Source organism: Panthera tigris, chromosome B3 (genome assembly GCF_018350195.1).
Source record: "Panthera tigris isolate Pti1 chromosome B3, P.tigris_Pti1_mat1.1, whole genome shotgun sequence".
NCBI classification, from domain to species: domain Eukaryota; kingdom Metazoa; phylum Chordata; class Mammalia; order Carnivora; family Felidae; genus Panthera; species Panthera tigris.
The window spans coordinates 101,980,448-102,000,631 of record NC_056665.1 but is presented as its reverse complement, the minus strand read 5'-3'; the positions used below and the strand labels follow the sequence as shown (position 1 = coordinate 102,000,631).

General features: G+C 37.6%; 1 protein-coding gene across 4 annotated transcripts in view; it reads left to right on the top strand.

The window, feature by feature from the left end:
* Positions 1-16,876, top strand: part of DLGAP5 (DLG associated protein 5) — a 39,978-nt gene extending 23,102 nt beyond the window's left edge. The window contains exons 13-19 of one of the 4 annotated variants that reach the window (XM_042989755.1): positions 1,467-1,559; positions 5,576-5,792; positions 9,908-10,100; positions 11,838-11,889; positions 12,478-12,724; positions 13,959-14,008; positions 16,439-16,876. In XM_042989755.1, the coding sequence (XP_042845689.1) occupies positions 1,467-1,559; positions 5,576-5,792; positions 9,908-10,100; positions 11,838-11,889; positions 12,478-12,724; positions 13,959-14,008; positions 16,439-16,546 (960 nt within the window). In that variant the 3' untranslated portion in view covers positions 16,547-16,876. Of the gene's footprint in view, positions 1-1,466; positions 1,560-5,575; positions 5,793-9,907; positions 10,101-11,837; positions 11,890-12,477; positions 12,725-13,958; positions 14,009-16,405 lie in introns of all 4 variants that reach the window. The other 3 variants (XM_007083322.3, XM_042989757.1, XM_042989756.1) reach the window with 3 other exon arrangements.
* The last annotated feature ends 3,308 nt before the right edge of the window (positions 16,877-20,184 follow it).

Genomic DNA, 20,184 nt, shown 5'->3' with positions numbered 1-20,184 from the left:
TACTGTCTGTCTAGTGGAACCATCCTAGTGGGTACGAAGTATTTGTTGTAGTTTTGATTTGCATTTCCCTAATGAATTATGATAATTATCTTTTCATGTGTTTGTTAGCCATTTAAATGTCTTCTTTGGTGAAATTTCTATTCAAATCTTTTGGCCATTTTAAATTGGGTTTGTCTTTTTGTTATTGAGTTCTAACTGTTTGTATATTCTGAAGACAAGTCTTTTATCAGAAATATTATTTGCAAATATTTTCCCCCACTTTGTAGCTTGTCTTAATTTTCTTAATGGTGTCTTTTGAAGTGTAAATGTTTTTAATTTTGATGATATTCAACTTATCAACTTTTTTCTTCTATGTTGTGATTTTTGACACCATGTCTAAGAACTCTTTTTTTGCCAAATGTCAGCTCACAAAGATTTTCTTATGTTTTTTTCTAAAAGTGTAGTTCTAGCTCTACAGTTAGGTATATGATTCATTTGGAGTTCATTTTTGTGTATGATATAGGTAAGACTTTAATTCATCTTTTTTTGTGTGTATATCCAATTTCCCAGCACTGTTGTTGAAAAGACTATCCTTTCCTCATTGGATTACATTGACACATTGTTGAACATCAGTTGGTCATAGTGTAATCCTGATCTTTTTGACATTTACATTTTTTCAGGAGAGAGAAATTGAGAGTATGCATGTGTATAAATGCATAATAGGGGGTTTGAAGCATGTTTACTAAATTATTAACAATGGTTTCCTCTTTGGAGGAGACTGGAAGTACCAGAAAGATAGGCATCATACGCTGACAACACTGACTCCATCTTTGACCCTGCATCTTGTCCACGCCTATACAATGACCTCTCTTGGGGCTACATTTTCTAGGCCCCATGGAGGTTAACGTAAGAATGTAAGCCTTGACTGGAATGCGGGAAGGCTTGTTTTGATCTTCCCTAAAGTGGTGCACAGAAGGCGCCACTTTAGATAACTAGTTGAGATGAGGACCATACCAGAAGGATAAGGATCATACATTCTTATCCTGCTAGTAGGTATATTACATGTATCTTTTAAAATAAGATTCTGTCAAGAGAATGAGAAGGCAAGCCACAGACTGAAAGTATTTGCAAAAGACATTGTGTTTAAAAAAAAAAAAAAGAAAAAGACATATCGTGTTCACATTGTATAGTTTAGGAAACAAACATCTAGGATATCCCTCCTACATTTTAATGGTCAAAAATAAATTAGGAGGGTTCTTCATATTTGACATCTTTTCTGTAGATTTTGGAAGTTTGTCAAAGCACAAATAACAATTTTACCATAAGAATTCTTAATTTGAATACTAAATTGAGGATGGCTTTGTCTAATTTTATATGCCATCAGTCCAACTCACCATTCTCAATTTTTTTGAAGCTTCAGTTCACTGGTTTTTCATTTTAATAAAGTTAGGATTAATCTGATAAACATGTGGTTTATTTACTAACAGATAGAAGATGTAAACCAAAAATTCAACAATTTGACTAAACTTGAGGAATCTGGATGGCAGAACAATAATAATACAAACAAAAAAGTCTTTCGGGTAAGTGTGTGGGTTTTATATCCAAATTTCTAACATAGATTCTTCTACTTTAATGAATGTTTATTTTTCAGCTTTAAAAACATTTAGCTTCAGATTTTTCATCTTTTTACCAGTAAAGTTCCATATATTACATACAACGTCTGGATTGCCTTTGAAGAAGCAATGAAATTCAGCTAAATTCTAAATCAGCCAGATCTTAAATTCAGCTAAACACTAAATTCTTTCTGGAGGGCAGGAGGTAGGGGCTGTAATTGAATGGGGACACACAAAGGGCTTCTAAGTTACCAAATAGTGGGTATATGCATGTTTGTTTGTTTTAAATATATTTTTAAAGTTTATTTATTATTTAGAGAGAGAGAGCAAGACAGCATGATTGGGGAAGGGGCAGAGAGAGAAGGAGAGAGAATCCCAGGCGAGCTCCTTTCTGTCAGCACAGAGCCAGATGCGGGGCTCAAACCCACATACTGTGAGATCATGACCTAAGCTGAAATCAAGAGTTGGCCACTCAACTGAATGAGCCATTCAGGCACCCCTGCATGTTTGTTTTAGACTTCAAACTGTACATTTTGTTGTAAAACATCCATTTTGTTCTAATAATAACAGGAATACTACATAATTGATATAATGCTTAGTGTGTGCCAAGTATTGTTCTATGTATTTAATGTGTATAAGCTCATTTAATCATCACAACAGTCCTGTGAAGTAGGCTCTGTTCTCCCCAAGCTATAGTTGAGAAACCTCACGTCCAGAAAGATTAAATCACTTGCCAAATGTGGAGCTATGTTTCACGGCCAGGCTTCTCTTCCCAGAATCCATGTTCTTAATCAGTAGGCTATGCCACCTCTTTGTTTTTATATATTCTTTTGTGTGCTCTATTTCAAAATGAAATAGTTTTTAAATAGGAAAGAGGGACAATGGCTCTTTAGAATGTCTGTCTTCTTCCCTATGCTTTATCTTGTAAATTTTCCTATTTTCTCTAAAATTTGCTTTGTTAACATGAAAGATTCCATTCTTCTCTATTTGTAGTACTTTTTTTTTCTAGTAATGTTTTGAACTCAAAGTTTCTGGTCAAATAGATACTTCTCAAACCACCTTAGAGCATTGCCAGTGTTTCTTTATATTTTATTTTTACTTAGTTGTATTTTTTTTGAGAGAGAGTGTGCGCATGCACATGTGCACTAGCGGGGGAGGGGCAGGGAGAGAGAGGGAGAGAGAGAATTTCAAGCAGGCTGTATGCCCAGTGCAGAGCCCAACGAGGGGCTCGATCTCACCACCATGAGATCATGACCTGAGCCGAAATTAAGAGTCCGATGTGCTTAACCAACTGAGCTACCCAGGCACCCCTCTTTATATTTTAGAAGAATACCTTTGGTGATAGAATTAGGTTTCTAGTTTAGTACTTTATTCTTATGTAACCCAAATAAAATGTCTGTTTTAAATCCTATCTTAGGGACTTAAGATAGTAGAGTATTAAAAGAACCTGTTACAGGGGTACCTGGATGGCTTAGTCTGTTAAGTGTCCAACCCTTGATTTCAGCTCAGGTCACGATCTCATGGTCATGAGATCAAGTCCCGTCAGACTCCGAGCTGAGTGTGGAACCTGCTTGGGACTCTCTCTCCCTTTCTCTCTGCCCCTCCCCTGCTCATATTTGCACATGTGTACATGCTCTCTCTGTCTCTCTCAAAAATAAATAAATAAGAATTTAAAAGAATTTATTACCAAATTATTTGACTAATGAAGTCTCATGACAAGGACGCTGAGGACAGTGACTAAATTAATTGAATGAATTTCAAATCTGCTAAACAGTGAAGAATACTGGGACAACTTGAAGCTACCATGGATATTTCTTATTGAGTACTCAGTCCTGGAAACATGAACATCATCAGTGCTGCAGATAGCGTTATATCAGAGCCTTGTAATTCTGTCCCTTATCACCAGGTGTCTCTCTCCTCTTACTCTATTTTAGAGGCTACTATTAAGATTATCAAACAAATAAAGTAAAATTAATACCTATACTTTGATCCTCTTCCCTCTTATTCATCGATCTGTCATTCCATCAATTAGCCTTTTTTTCCCTCTCTTCCTCTCTCTTTTCCATCAGCTTTTAGACATGTTTGAGGGTCTTAGCTTTGCTTACATTAAAAAAACCCTTAAACCTGTGATGTTCCCATCTCCGAATCACAGACAAGTTTCCTGGAAAAGTTGTCTGTACTCTGCGGTTACTGTTTTGGTCCTCACTTATCTCTCCAACTCACTGCAAGTCAACTTCACCCTTCTTGATGCCTCTAGAACAGTTATCACCAGGGGTATTGATTCTCTAGTTGCTGAGTTATTAGACACTTACTTAATTATAAAATCTAATCCTTCTGCAGGATTAAATACAGTTGATTCCCTCTTTCTTGAAATTATATTCTAATTTTTCCTCCTGTCTCTGTGCCCATTTTCAGTCATGTTTGTATGTTTGTTTTTCCATTTATCCCTTAAATGTTTGTGATACTCTTATTCCTACCTCAACTCTCTTCTTTCCTTCCACATTTTTTCTGTGCAATCTTCCCCATCCTGTGATGAGTCCCAAATCTGTATTTCAAAACACATGTACTGCTAAGCTCTACCTCTATATATCCTGACTCCATAAAACTTAAAATCAGTATGCCTCGGGGCACCTGGGTGATTCAGTCACTTAAGCGTCCAACTTCAGCTCAGATCATGATCTCACGGTTCATGGGTTTGAGCCCCACATCGGGCTCTGTGCTGACGGCTCAGAGCCTGCAGCCTGCTTCAGATTCTGTGCCTCTCTCTCTGCCCCTCCCCCATTTGCACTCTGTGTGTGTCTCTCTCTCTCAAAAATAAACATTAAAACGATTAAAAAAAAAAAAAAGTCCCAAACTGAAGTCATCTGCACACACATCGATATTTCTGTCTCAGAGAATGATATTCCCACTAGGTGTCTGAGGTATCTTCTTTAGTCTTTTCTCTATTTCACCATCTCCACTCTCCACACATCCAACAGATTGCTAAGTCCTCTCAGTTCTCCCCCTTAACATATCTCTTGAAGCCATTCATGGCTTTTCCATTTCTCCTCCTTAATCTAATTACTATCATCTTTACCCAGTATCAGTGCAATAGTCTCCTTCCTAACTGACTTGTAACCTCCAGTCAGTCCTCCATTCTCCAGGCTATAGACAGAATGACCTTTCGAAACACAAAGCCGATAACGTTAATCTCCTGATTAAAAGTCATGGATATGGGGCGCCTGGGTGGTTCAGTCGGTTAAGCATCTGACTTCAGCTCAGGTCACAATCTCACGGTCCGTGAGTTCGAGCCCCGCGTCGGGCTCTGGGCTGATGGCTCAGAGCCTGGAGCCTGCTTCCCATTCTGTGTCTCCCTCTCTCTCTGCCCCTCCCCCATTCATGCTCTGTCTCTCTCTGTCTCAAAAATAAATAAACGTTAAAAAAGAAAAAAAATTTAAAAGTCATGGATAAACTCTATTTCTTTGTCCTCTGTATAAATGTGGCTCTTTAAAATGGTTACATGCAAGGGATTTTAAAATCTATCTGTTGTTACCTCCCAGCTCTGCTATGCTTTCTTTCACTTCTGGCTTTGCAAACATGCTATTTTTTGCACGTTCCAGCCCTTTCTTCGCCTGGTCTTGTAGCCTGGCTAACTGTGATTCCAGCTCAGTGCTACTTCCTATAAGCCTTTCTGGATAACTCTTAGGATTGATTTAGGTGATAGCCTGGTATTCTCTTACAGTTGTCTGATTTTGTCTGTATCATGACATTTATTCTTTTTAATGTCCACATCGAGCCCTTCCCTTAAGCTGTGAACTCCTCGAGAGCAGGGACTTTGTCCTTTACCTTTTGACCCCTGGCACCAGAGCCGAAATCAAGAGTCCGACGCTCAACCGACTGAGCCACCCAGGCACCCCGAATGTGTTAAATAGCTATGCATGCTTTGTTTTTCTTGTAAGATGATAATGAGTAGCTTTAATAAATATCATAATTTCTCTTTGCAGAAAAAAGTTGTCTCAGGTGTAGCAAGTAAATCCAAAGAGGATGATGGAAGAATTGCAGCTAGAAATCGCCTAGCTGCCATAAAAAATGCAATGAGAGAGAGAATGAAGAAGGAAGAACATGTGGAGGCAGTGGCCTCTGTAATGCCAAAGGAAGTTGATACAATAGTGTTTGATGCTGGATTTTTCAGAATTGAAAGTCCCGTTAAATCCTTCTCAGGTTAGATTTTTTGCTAAGACTCCTTGTGAGAAATATTCGGGTTAGATGGGAGCTTGTATAAGAGGTATAAAGTAGCTTTCACATGAAGGCCTATAAACTCTCTGTGGGTCTGGAAGATAGACTATGCTCTCACAAACCCATGCAAGGCACATTGTGATGTGTATGATTAGATTACTTTAAGTGTGACCAATCTTCTAAAATGGATTTTGTGTTTCCTAAGTGATTTCACATCAGTTATTGCCACTTAACCCCACAATCCTGTGGGGTAGGTCACAGGATCCCAAGCGGTAAGGGACATGATAAAAACATGAGAAGTTAGGTGATTTTCTTCAGGGTAGTTGGATTAAAATTTAAGATGCAAAGCATCTTAGGCATCAAATCATCACACTTCTTTAGTTGTGCTTTAAAATGAAGCACAACTGTGTGTGTGTCATTGGAAAGTGGGTTTGGTTTAATTTTCATTTGTATTAAAACTTTTGCTCAGATTTTATGAAATACAATAAATGTACTAATTTCCTAATTTAAAAGCATTCCAGTGAAACCAGCTTTTAATACTTTAGGAAACCATTCTTATGATTTTCTAACTCTGACCTTATGATTTTCTTTTACAATTTTTTTTTTTTTTTTTTTAATTTTTGGGACAGAGAGAGACAGAGTATGAACGGGGGAGGGGCAGAGAGAGAGGGAGACACAGAATCGGAAACAGGCTCCAGGCTCCGAGCCATCAGCCCAGAGCCTGACGCGGGGCTCGAAGTCACGGACCGCGAGATCGTGACCTGGCTGAAGTCGGACGCTTAACCGACTGCTCCACCCAGGCGCCCCTCTTTTACAATTTTTAATAGCTATTTTTTTTTTAAGTTTTTTATTTATTAGAGAGAGAAAGCATGCTCATGTGAGTGGGGGAGGGGCAGAAAGAGGGGGAGAGAGAGAGAATCCCAGGCAGGCTCCACACTGACAGTGTGGCTTGAACTCATGAACTGTGAGATCATGACCTGAGCCAAAGTCACTCACTCAATGGACTGAACCACCCAGGCACCCCCAATAGCTATTTTTCATAGGCTATCTTTAAACTTTTTTTTTTTTAATATGAAATTTACTGTCAAATTGGTTTCCATACAACACCCAGTGCTCATCCCAACAGGTGCCTTCCTCAATGCCCATCACCACCCACCCCTCCCTCCCACCCCCCATCATCCCTCAGTTTATTCTCAGTTTTTAAGAGTCTCTTATGGTTTGGCTCTCTCCCTAACTTTTTTTTTTCCTTCCCCTCCCCTATGGTCTTCTGTAAGTTTCTTTATTTTGAGAAACAGAGACAGAGTGTGCTCACACAGGAGGGAGAGAGAAAATGAGAGAGAATCCCAAGCAGGCTCTGCGCTGTTAGCACAGAGCCAGATGCAGGACTCAAACTCACTAGCTGTGAGATCATGACCTGAGCCTAAATCAAGAGTCTGTTGCTCAACCAATTGAGCCACCCAATCGCCCCATAGGCTATCTTTATTAGATTGAATTTATATATCTAGATTGAAATTATTTATATATACATCGTGTAACGAGAGGTCATAGCTGAAGTAATCTGTAAATCTCAGTAGAAACTTGTATCACTGCTTTAGGTGCTAGATGTTTGTTTTAATGTTTGTTTATTTTGAAAGAGAGAGAGAGAGAGAGAGCAGGGGAGGGGCAGAGAGAGAGAGAGAGAGAGAGAGAATCCCAAGCCGGCCCCTCACTGTCAGTGCAGAGCCCTACATGAGGCTCAGTTTCACAACCCTGAGATCATGACCTGAGCTGAAATCAAGAGTTGGATGCTTAACTGACTGAGCCACCCAGGTGCCCATAGATGTTTGTTTTCAGGGAGAAAGGGTCCAAGTCCTCTTCAAGTACTAATCAGCTGAAGGGATGTTTTTTTCCCTATTTAACTGTGTCTACTGGGAAGTTTTCTGAAAATAAGCTTGAGCTGTTATCTGATATTTACATTAAAATGTAAATTTATCACCGCAAGTATATTATAATCTTCCTGTCAATTTAGGTATCATACCTGGTGTAGTCTGGCTTGTTTGCTTTACTCTAAGCAGCTTCACTTCCACCCAGGAATTGCCTCCTGCTAGTAACGTGGCTCCTTGCCACTAACTTCCTGAGGATCCTACTAGTTTCCATTACTATGAACTCATCACTGTCTGTTCTTTCATGGACCCAGTGTGGCACTTCTGACTGGGGAGGTTAAGGTTCATGGCCCAACACTATCTTGTTAAAATTGAGTTTTATTTACAGAGCACTTAGTTCATATGAGGCCTGTTACAGAACAGAAGTCCCCCCCAAAAGCCCCTCTCATCCCATTTGTTTCTCCCTAGGGACAACCACTTTTAGTTCTTACGAGTCTTAGAATCTTGAGTTGTTTGAAGCCCTCTCTCTGAACAAGATACAGATTTTTTTTTTTTCTTGAATTGTTCCTATGATTTACTCTCCTTGGTTATCTTGGATCTTTCTTTCAGAAATACCTATTTTATTTTTTTCCTGGGAAATAGGCTATTTTTATAATTTTTCCTGTACTTGCCATTTTCTACTTCCCGGATTTCCTCAACTTTCATATTGGCTCTCATGGTCGTATGCTTTGTTTTGTCTTGTTTTCCTCTCATGGTTTAAATTCCCAAGAGCTCTTTCTCATTCTCGGAATGTTCCATTTTATAACATTCTGTACTGGTTTGGTAAGTGTATTGTCTTACCTTTCTGAGGATGTTAATGATAGCTTTTATGTTTTCATTCCCCTGTAGAGTCAGTATTTGTTCCAAGATACTTTTGTCTGTTTGGGGTGTTTTCTTTTGTTTTTGGTTTTGGTTTTGGGTTTTTTTTTTTTTTATGATTTATTTTTTAGAGAGAAAGAGAGAAGCAGTGTGAGCAGGGGAGGGGCAGAAAGGGAGACACAGAATCTGAAGCAGGCTCCAGACTCTGAGCTGTCAGCACAGAGCCCGATGTGGGGCTGGAACCTACCAGCTACAAGATCATGACCTGAACCAAAGTCGGGTGCTTAACCGACTGAGCCACCCAGGTGCCCGTTGTCTGTTTGGTTTTGGTTTCCATCTCTTATATTAGAGGCTTTCCTTGGGTGTCTGGCGATCATTGACTGCCTGCTTGTGGTTAAGAGTGGGTCTCTGCACAGCAGTACTTGGGTGATGTGGTCTTTACTGTCATGTGATTTAGCTGTACCATAACACTGGGACCCTACACATCACTATATTGAAGTCTGTTCTCATGTGCTAGTCAGATTCCCCAGAGAAGATTCTTTCAGTCTGCTGCCTAGAAGATAGAATTCTGGCTACCAGCCTTTCAGGGGCCAGGTGGGAGGAAAAAACTGAATGTCTCAATAGTTTGTAAATACTCACCAGATCCCCTTTTTCCACATAGTCCCCTCCCCATCTCAACCTTACTTGGTATCCCCTAACTCAGAGACCTTCTGTTCCACCTTTTATAGGAAATAACCCTCTCTTTTTCTGGTTTGGGTGGTGGCAAGGAGCATGTTGACTACCTGTGCAGAATCAGGAAAGGATTCCACTTGTTCTTTAAACTGACTTTGTTTTTCCTGTTTTTAGCTCCATTTTCATCTCTGCTTTCAGAGATACTTGAGGCCACCAGTTGTTTTGAGGCGTGTTATGGTATAAATTGGGTTGATTCTCCTCTTTCCTGGCTGTGACTTAGGATTTATTTTCTTGGGTCTAGTAAGTAATATCCTACTCACTCATCTACATTACAGCTTCTGAATTTTTCTGACTATTGTTGTCTCTCTTTTAGTTCCCTTTGTCCTGGAAAATTGTATTTCAGGTTTAAAAAGCCACTGAGTTTAAAAAAAAAAAAAAAAGATTCTTTGTCCTTGTGACATTCTGCCTTTTAAGATGATCTCTGTTTCTGCGTCAAGTAGTGGGATGTCAAGAGGAAACAGAATCTAATGTGTGTGTTCAATACTATCTTTAACTGAAAGTCCCAGGCATTTGTCTTTAACAGACATTTTACTGGAGAAGGAGGCTAGTTGGTAGGGTAATAGGAAGAACTTGCACTGTCTTCCTTGTTGTAATGAAAAGTGAATGAAGGAACTTTTTGGTATTGAGATGATTTCTTTCATCTTCTAGGACTTTCTATCTCCTCTGAACGTCTTTCTCAAAGACTTAGGACACCTAAGTCTGTCAGCAAAGCTGTGTCTGAGAACAGGTCTAAGATGGGCGTTCTGAGACAAACTGTGTCACCGCAGAATCCTGATCCTTCAAGTACCGCATGTGGACATGTTGATAAGGAGACTTTGCTTTCAACTACTCCTAAAAACAGGTATTCCTTCATGTGTTGTTATCTAGACTATAACAGATGCTGACATTAAATATCATTTCAGATTGTTAACCTGGTAAAATATGCAAGACCCGTATTTTTTATTAGATTTCACAATGACCCTGTGACATATAGAAAATACTTCTGTTTCCTAAATGAGGGAACTAAGGCTTACAATTTCTGATCGGTAATTGGTTATATTTAGATGGGCAGAATAAATTCTGCAGAACCAAGAAGAAAGGAAACAATACAGTGTCCTTTGGTGTTAAACACCTTGTGGCTTTGGTGCTTGATAAATCTGAGCTCAAAACCAGCTCTATGGCATACATACTAGCTGTGAAACTTTGGGATAAGTTAACTCACTTAGCTTCATTTTCATCATTTACTAAACAGCAGTGTTTGATGCCTCCCTACAGGGTCCTTGAGAGGTAGGCACTTTTGTACTTTCTATAGAAAGTACCTTGAGATTGCTATCTTGACAGATAACAGAGCATAAATAAGGGAGAGCTAATGTGTACTGAAGAATTATGGGCTAGACATGGTTCTAGGTTATTAACATGTATTATCTCATTTAATTCTCAAAACAACCCTGTGAGGTATTAGATCTCCATTTTTCAAGTTAGTAACTTGAAAAGTTAGTAACTTACCCAAATTCAGCTTATAATTGGTAAAATTGGATGCTCCCTGTATTCTTTCTGCTACAAATGCATCAAAATTATCTATATAGTCCTTGTTGGTGGAACATAAAGATACCAGAAATCTGATAGGAAAAAAAGATACTTTAAGGTAAGTAGGAAATAAAATTATCATCTGGAGCCAAGAGAGGACTATTGGATTTATTATTAATCTGGAAACGGGATAGCATTGAATACTTAGCCATCACAGCAGAGAAGGCTGTCAAAAAAGTAAAATAAAGAACACCTACGAATTGAAGTAGAGGAAACAAATGAAAGTTTTTGCTCTTAAATATTTCATGGAACATATTTTAAGATTTCTAATTTTTAGTATAAAGCAAGGTATATTTAACCTTTGTGGGAACTAAATATTCTAGAAATCTGGGTTATAAAATACCAATTTATTGTCATTTCTTAAATGCAACTTACTTTGCTTTATATATCTCTAGTTTATTATCTTGTGCTGAGAAGGTCCATAATTGTATTTAAGTGGTAATACAAGTACTCTTTAAAAAATCTTTTACTTAATTCCCAAAAATAATCCTGAAAGAGCAACTTACACATAAACAACTTTGTGAGGTGAAGGCAACATGAAGTTGAAAACCGGAAAAATAGGATATTTTTTTTAAAAAATGACTTGCAAGAGGTTGAGACAGATATTTCTAATGAATACAAGTTATGAACTTTGAGATTGGAATATATTATGCTGTAGCGAACAAGTGAATGTGGCCAACTCCAGCTATAGGTAACTGAGTTGTAGCTTCCACACTCCCAGGAGTTGGCTTTATTCTAACCTTTCTCTAGTATGTGTGTAGCTCTAGATTTGACTGAGGTTCAAAAGATTGCTGGTGGACTGAACAGCATGGTAACCGGCTGTGAGCTTTCTGGTTTTTGTGGCCATCCTGCTTGTAGCTGTGGTCCACAACTAGCCTATTTGGACCAGGTCTGATCTTGGACCGGATCCATCTTTGACTCATGAGGGACAATATCAAAACACAAGTAAAAAGATAGCAGTGTGTTTAATTATCTGATTACAGTGCTGCTTTTTTCTTTTTTTTTGGAACAGCATAGAAGATACTCCGTGTCCTGGATTACAAGATTTAATCGAAGTAAATTATGTAAGTTCGATTCCAGTGTAGTAGATAGCAGTTTATGTCATCATGTATAGTAACTCCGTAAACCACTCCCAGAATTTCCATTCTGGAAATCTAAATCTAAATCAGTCATATAAAATGATAATTCTTGTTTTAAAGACCTTTGGCTTGTTTGAAACTATAGTGCCATTTTGTGTTCTTTAACTGCCATCAAAATTATTATTGTAAATAAAGTTTTATTATAACCCAACCACACTTACATATTATATCTGGCTACTTTCACAGTACAGCGGTAGAGTTGAGTAGTTGTGGCAGAGATTCTGTGGTTCACAAAGCCTAACATACTTATTATCTGGCCCTGCACAAAAAAATGTTTGCCAGTCACTAAATTGGAGTATCATAGACACTTGCTGAGAAAGTTTCCTTCAATCATACTGTTGCTATAATATTCTTTGAACTAATTGTTCAAGAAGCAACATAGTGGGATTTACAATGTTCTTTAGCCTATGTTCCAAATGTCATTCTTCTGTTTTTATTTTGAATAGCAACAAAACTTTTTCTATTTGTTCCAATTTTTGGTAATTAAATGTAAAAGTATTTTTTTACTTCCAGGGTACAAACAAGATAAGCTTTGAGATGGATCGTTTACCCAGTGAAAGAATGAGTTTGCCTCTACCTGCTGGTGAAGTGAGAGATGATATTAATGATAACAAAAAGGAAGAAATTTCAGATGATGTGGAAGGAATGGAACTAAATTCTTCGGTTACAGCACAGGATGTTTTAATGAGCAGCCCTGAAAAAAATACAGCATCACAAAATAATATCTTACAGGAAGAGGAAACTAAAATTTCTCAGTCAGGTGAGGTCTTTTAAATATATTTAGAGGACACTTTGTTAAATAAATGAATTTGGACTAATACACAGATTATCGTAAATACTTCAGGGTACCAGTTTCTAAGAATAAGTGTTGAAAAACTGGACATTCATAGTAAATACCTTATGAGAATTAGTATGTGTTGTAGAATCCCACTCTACACCTCAAACCTTTTGAAGTAGACCTATTAAAAACTAATCCATGTTGGAACTAAGTAGCATTTTGCATCAGACCTATTTGCAGTCTTCATTGTTTGTGCAGACTCAGAGAAATTCCCTGAAGTTTATTATTGTTTTACTTCACGTCCTTTTCAACGCACATCCTCAAACCTTTCTTCAGAATGCCCTATTTTTCTTCCGTATTGCCTTTTTCCTATCTACTTTGTTATGATTGTTCTGCAATACGAAATGGCTCTTGTATTTTTGTTATAGTATAATGTGCGATAGTTTCACCTGCTGTTTTCATCTGCTACTCAATGGTGTTTTTCTGGCTGGGGCCTAAAGCAAAATAAACATAACCTTGGCCAGACATTTAATGTACTCCAGCTAGCATCTTTCAGGTACCTTGTTTTTTTTAATCCCCTAAAGTTTGGTTTATTACCTGTTTATTATAAAAGGATGTAACTCAGGAATAGCCATGTGAAAGAGATGCATAGGGCAAGGTATGGGGAAAGGGTACAAAGCTTCTATACCCTCCAAATGCACCACTCTCCCCAAATCTCCAGATATTCACCAACCTGGACGCCCAGTGGTACCTTTAATATCACAAACGTGAGATTTGTTTGTAGAAGACTCTTTATACTGAATTTAAGGATAAGAATTTTACTAAAAAATTCAAGTACATTTTTAAAAATGCCATAGCACTGGGACACCTGGGTGGCTCAGTCGGTTAAGCATCGGACTTCAGCTCAGGTCATGATCTCATGGTTCGTGGGTTCGAGCCTGCGTTGGTCTCTGTGCTGACAGCTTAGAGCCTGGAGCCTGCTTCAGATTCTGTGTCTCCCTTTCTCTCTGCCATTCCCCTGCTCAAGTTCTGTCTCTCTCTCTCAAAATTAAATAAACATTAAGGAAAAAAAAAAATGCCACAGCATAAGATGACCTATGTTTTTGTTATAGCATTTCATATATGGAACTTTTTGTCTTTTTCAGGTGTTGTCCATTTCTAACCCTTGACTGTGAGGATATTCTTTAAAAGTTAAAAATTATTTTTTGTTTTTCAGTACTGTTTGATACTAAAAGTCTCACTACTGAATGCCATCTTCTTGATTCGGTAAGTTTTCCAACTTAATTTGAAAAATTCCTTTATATTCTAGATTTGTTTTATAAAATGGTACTACTCACTTTTCAGTATATGTGCAAAGTTGGTTTAAAATTTCCATGTTTTTGTTGCATGTACTGTGAAATCCATTTGTTATCTATGTTTATATACTTTAAAATATAGGGGCGCCTGGGTGGCTCAGTCGGTTAAGCGTCCGACTTCGGCTCAGGTCACAATCTCGCGGTATGTGAGTTCGAGCCCCGCGTCGGGCTCTGTGCTGACTGCTCAGAGCCTGGAGCCTGTTTCCGATTCTGTGTCTCCCTCTCTCTCTGACCCTCCCCTGTTCATGCTCTGTCTCTCTCTGTCTCAAAAATAAATAAATGTTAAAAAATAAATAAATAAATAAATAAAATGTAGCATATTCTAATACTAAATTCTGAAGATTTATTTCCCAAAACGTTTATGTTTCAAATTTGTTATGACAAACTGGCTTAATACTTATATATCTAATATGTAGCTTGGCTTATGCTGGGTGTTTCTAAGTGATGCAAGAAAAAATAAGGCAAGGTTTCTGCCTTTAGAAATGTACAGTTGGGAAGATAATGTCTATCCTACCTTCAGTTATCATTAGTTATTTTCATTTTAATTCTTTTAGATTACTATATTTATGTTGTATTCTGTTTAGAGGCTCCCCAGCCTTTACTTTTGCTGACCTCTTGCCTCTGTATCTAGTTTAAACCTTGACCCTTCTATGAAGCCTTCCTAGAAAAGCTCTCATCTCTCCCCTATTGATTTATATATACAGATATAGGTGTACAATGCACACATTTAATCTCTTATTAATAGTGTAATATGAATATATTATATTCCTGAAACAGATTATAATTTTGGGAATCTATTTCCCTTATGAACTGTAAATTCCTCTTTAGGCAGAGCTGTCTGATTCATGTTCATGATGCTGTCACTGGCATGAATGAAAGAGTGCTTTCTTGCTTACTAAGTGTTTGTGGCACTGGTTTTCAGCCCTACCCCCCAGATATTTTTATTCCAGCAGTCTGGAGTAGGACCATTATCAGGTGATTCTAATGTGTAGCCAGGTTGACAACCCTGGTTTATAGCCTTACCTTGAAATTTTCCAGGGCCAGCTGCTAAAATAGGTCAGGAAATGGTCTTGGTTTGCTAATCTTTGATCTCAGAATATAAAAAATTCATTAAGGCAAATGTAGGATAAAAGAACAATAATTTTGTTAACCTCATGAAGCCTGGCAAATACTTGGCTTCCTTAAGCCCCTAATTCCTTAAGGACTTCTGTATATGTTGGCCTTCATTATTTTCAAAGATGCCCTCTTTATGTTCAGGCTTCTGTGCCGCCTTGTGTCTCAGCAGAATAAAGTGTATCATTATGGCCCATACTCGGTGCTTTCTTGATCTTAGAGTCAGGGATTTCAGCATAAGGCCAATTTATACAAATCTGATATAATCCTGTTCCCAGATATGAACTCCGAATGCTTGGTTCTGACATATATGATATTATAATTAAATCTGGAAATTAATGTATCATAATATTTCATTTTGTACTAATACTATGATTAAAAGTGCTTCACAGTTATCTATCTTCTATATTATCTTGTTGATAAATCTTAGTACTTTATTTATTTATTTATTTTTTAACGTTTATTTTTGAGAAGAGAGAGACAGAGCATGAGCAGGGGAGGAGAGAGAAAGAGGGAGACACAGAATCTGAAACAGGCTCCAGGCTCTGAGCTGTCAACACAGAGCCCCACATGGGGCTCGAACTCACAGACCACGAGATCATGACCTGAGCCAAAGTCAGATGCTTAACCGACTGAGCCACCCAGGCGCCCCAAATCTTAGTACTTTATAATTTAGTCTCCCTGTGAATTCTTTTCCACTTTCGTAAATATTAGAACTTAGACTTTTTTTATATTTTTATAGGTCCACCTATCTATTTTAGACCCAGATTATTAGTCTGTAGCATCACTTGAACCTGAAATAGGGCTCAAGGGGGAACAAAAGAAACGAATTCTAGCAGGATCACATTAGTAAAAAGCCTATTAAGTATAGTTATATGGATTAGGACTTGTGGAATCTGTGTAAGTGGCTTAAGATATGGCCTTAATCTTATTCATCCTACATATACTGCTGAAGTACATTTACATATTACTACTCACCTTTAAGGCATATATACCTGATATACCTTTTCAATTAAAAAAGTATATATTGAAATTAGATCTACTGGAAAGTAGCAAATTCATTGTGCTAGTAATAATTGTATTATTATATACAAAACGTGTTATTTATGTTATTAATTAACCTATTAAATTGCATTGTTGAAGACTTAATTGGTGAAAGACGTGATGTAGTGACTTCTTTGAATTTATTCTCCAGCCAGGCCTAAACTGTGATAATACATTCACTCAGGTGGAGAGGAGACATCCAGATCATGGCAGACACATTTCCTTTGGTGGTAACTTGATTACCTTTTCACCTCTAAGGCCCCTCAGTGAAGAACATCCAGAAGAATTTTGAATTTAAAAATGAATCCAAATATTTTTTTTTTCATATTATCAGTGCTGTGATATATTCTTAGCATTTTGAAAAATTAAAGAGTATGTATTTGTGTTCACTTCTATTCAATTTATATAGTGTCATAAAATGTTTTAACATTCAGTGTTCATCAAAGTTTGTTTTAGATACTATAGTGTTTTTCAAGGGTAGTGGGAATATTTTGTACATTAACTATGCAGAATAAAAAATGTACATCACCTCGCCTCTCTTGTTTAAAATGTATAAGCTTAAAGCTAAGTGTACTAACATAGAGCTTATGAACATTCATCAGTTTAATCAAAATATAATATTAAACTTTGACAGAAATATTTGCATCTTTTTATACTTTATTTTTAGTTTGGACTCTTAAATTTGTTGATGTCCGGGGCGCCTGGGTGGCTCAGTTGGTTAAGCGTCCGACTTCGACTCAGGTCATGATCTCGCGGTCTGTGAGTTTGAGCCCCGCGTCGGGCTCTGTGCTGACAGCTCAGAGCCTGGAGCCTGTTTCAGATTCTGTGTCTCCCTCTCTCTGACCCTCCCCCATTCATGCTCTGTCTCTCTCTGTCTCAAAAATAAAACGTTAAAAAAAAAAAAAATTGTTGATGTTAAACAGCTTTGCATATTGGATTTTCCAGGGTGTACTGTATTTCTTTAAATGAGCTTTCTGGAATCTAAAGTCAGTTTACATGCTGCAGTTTCAAATGCTTAAACTATTAGAGGGGCTCATTAAATCTTTCCCTTTTTGTTTTCATTTTCCCCTTGATGTGACTGACAACCTAAGGAGGTGCCTTCTTCCCTTGAAGAAAATTATATCAATCACTTAATGTGTTTGAAATATTTTCTCTTTTATAAAACTCTTCATTATAAGATTGTAGACAACAGGGCCATGAGAATAACAGAGTACCAAGAAGAGTCATAGTAGCTAAAGCTTGTAATCAGACCTGATTCCAGTTATTTCTGCCTCTAAATAAGTTAGGATTGGAGGCATTAGCCAAACAAGCAGCAACTTTATAGATAAACTTGTAATATTAGGGGTTTTCAAAAAGAAAAGAAACACATCCACTTCTGTTATCAGAGAAAGGTATGTTAGGCTTGTGGGAAAGATAGTATTTATTATCAAGTTCATATGAACAGTTAGGCTATGTGAGGTGTTGGCTTAGAAGAATGTCCTTAGAATGCCTAGTCTTACCAAAGAGAAAAGCGGCTCCAATAGCTAGTTAATGAATAATTCAAGCAAGACATGCAGAACAAAGAAACATATGTTTTCTAAGGGCCCAGGCATATAAGCATGCAAAAGAGGTTGGTGCAAGGTAAACCAAAGACTTAGAATCTATATAAAGCAATATGCAACATAACAATAAAATATTTTGCCCTGAAGAATGAAGCAGATGAGAATAAAAACAATGGCAGTAAACATGATTTTTTTTTTTGTAGATTTAGTAAGATGTACTATTGTTCAGAGAACTTTTGGCTATTTAGTAATAGTAAAATGAACTCAAACTAATTTAATAACAAGGAGGTTTATTTTTAAATGTTTATTTCAGAGAGAGAGAGAGAGAGAGAGAGAGAGAGAGAGAGAGAGAGAGAGAGAGAGAATCTTAAGCAGGCTCCACGCCCAGTGTGGAGCCCAATGCGGGGCTTGATCTCATAGCTGTGAGATCATGACCTGAGCCGAAATCAAGAGTCAGATGCCTAATAAACTGAGCCACCCAGGAGCCCCAACAAGCAAGTTTATTATTTTCATGAGTTGTCAGGGTGATTCCAGACACTTTGCAATCAACAACTCAATGATAGGCAAACATTCTATTCATAGTTCATTCTGTTATCCTTGGTGTCAGCTTATCTTTGGCTGAGTCCTTTTGGGGTCACAAAATGGCTGCCAGTTGTAATCAGAGTATGTATATTCTTTCCTTTAGTCTGGTTAGGCCATCTAATGCCACATCTCTGTTTGCAGTTTAGCCAGGGATTGTCTTTACCTAATCAGGATTCCCTATTTTATCTAGGATTATACCTGAATAAAACTGTGACTATTAGGAAGCAGGGAATGGATGGGTAGCAGCCATCAATTTGCCCTACAACTAGACAGTGTTCTTGGGCTATTGGACTCTAGAATTATGAGGTATTAGGAAAATCCTTAAAGTTACAATGAAGGAATATAGCTGGTTAGAACAAACATCTTTCCAAAAATGAAAAAAAAAAGGAATTTCCATTTATTGAGGACCTACCACTATATAACAACCCCTTTGCAAACAATATTTATTCAACAATCACAGTAACCCTACAAAAGACGTATTACCATTTTATAGACAAAGGAACCAAGGCTCAGGACTTCAGTAATTTTGTGTAAACCAAGTCCCTTCTTTTTTCCATAGCTTTTCCACTTAGCGAGTTTTTCCACTTAATCATAGCTGTGGAATAGTCAAGATCAGAATGTTAGAGTAAGGAATTAACATAGTTTTCTTTTTTTTAATTATTTTTTAAAGTTTGTTTTGAGAGAGAACACACGGGAGGGGCAGAGAGAGGGGGAGAGAGAGAATTCCAAGCAGGATCCATGCTATCAGTGTAGAGCCCGATGTAGGGGCTCGAACTCATGAACTGTGAGATCATGACCTGAGCCAAAATCGAGTTGGATGCTTAACTGACTGAGCCACCCAGGTGCCCCAACATAGTTTTCCAAATAAGATGTGATGTGCTGCTCACAGGACTGAAAGATTTTTTTCCTTTAATTGCTAGAAGTGTTTCTAAACAGGCTTCAGGTACCATCCCTGTGTGAAAACTACCTCAGGTGAAGACAGCCACTTCACCCAAGATCATACTGTTTCTCAGATGGCTTGTATTTATTCACTGATCAGTGTCCTCTTGACAGCTCCAAAGGATCATCCCAGCTTCAGAACCCCTGCAGGGTGGGCTGAGGCATTGATGCCCAACTTCTTCTGCCCAGTTGTGTGCTTTCTCATCCCGAGTTGTTAATTCTCTGCCATAAACCTATTGTGTTCTCATCTCTGCTTCCTGAGGAACCCACCTTGTAATAATAAAATATCTAGGAGGTGGTAGTATAGAAACAATAGACCAAACAATATTTTGATCTTTTGAAGTGCTATGACTACATCCTAGTTTTGAAATTGTGTTAATCTTTGGGCTTGCTGATAATGAGGAAGGGCAGAAAGGCATGGTTGAGAATGTTGGCAATGGGAACTATTAATTCTCAAGCTTATTATAAATCAATTAAGAGCTTTTTTCCTTTATAAATATAATATTTCCTAAAAACCAAGAGAACTTACAGCAAGGTTTCAAAACAGCTATATTTGAAAACAGCTAAGTATAGTTTAGAAAGAGAAAATAGGAATGAAAAATACACCAGAATGCTAACAGTAAAAAAAAAAACCAAAAAAAAACTTTTTGTTTTTTTCTTATTTTCTGAATATATATTTCCTTAAGTAAGAGAGTGGGAGAATGATTTCCTTGCAGTATCTTCTGGTTTTTATGGAAACGCACAGAGGTTAAAATACTATTTTCTTATTTTAGCAAGCATAGGAAACTTTGGGAGACTCTAATGCAGTATTAATATTGCTACATATTCCTTTTCCACTGAGTCCATTATGCATTATCAAGAATAAATT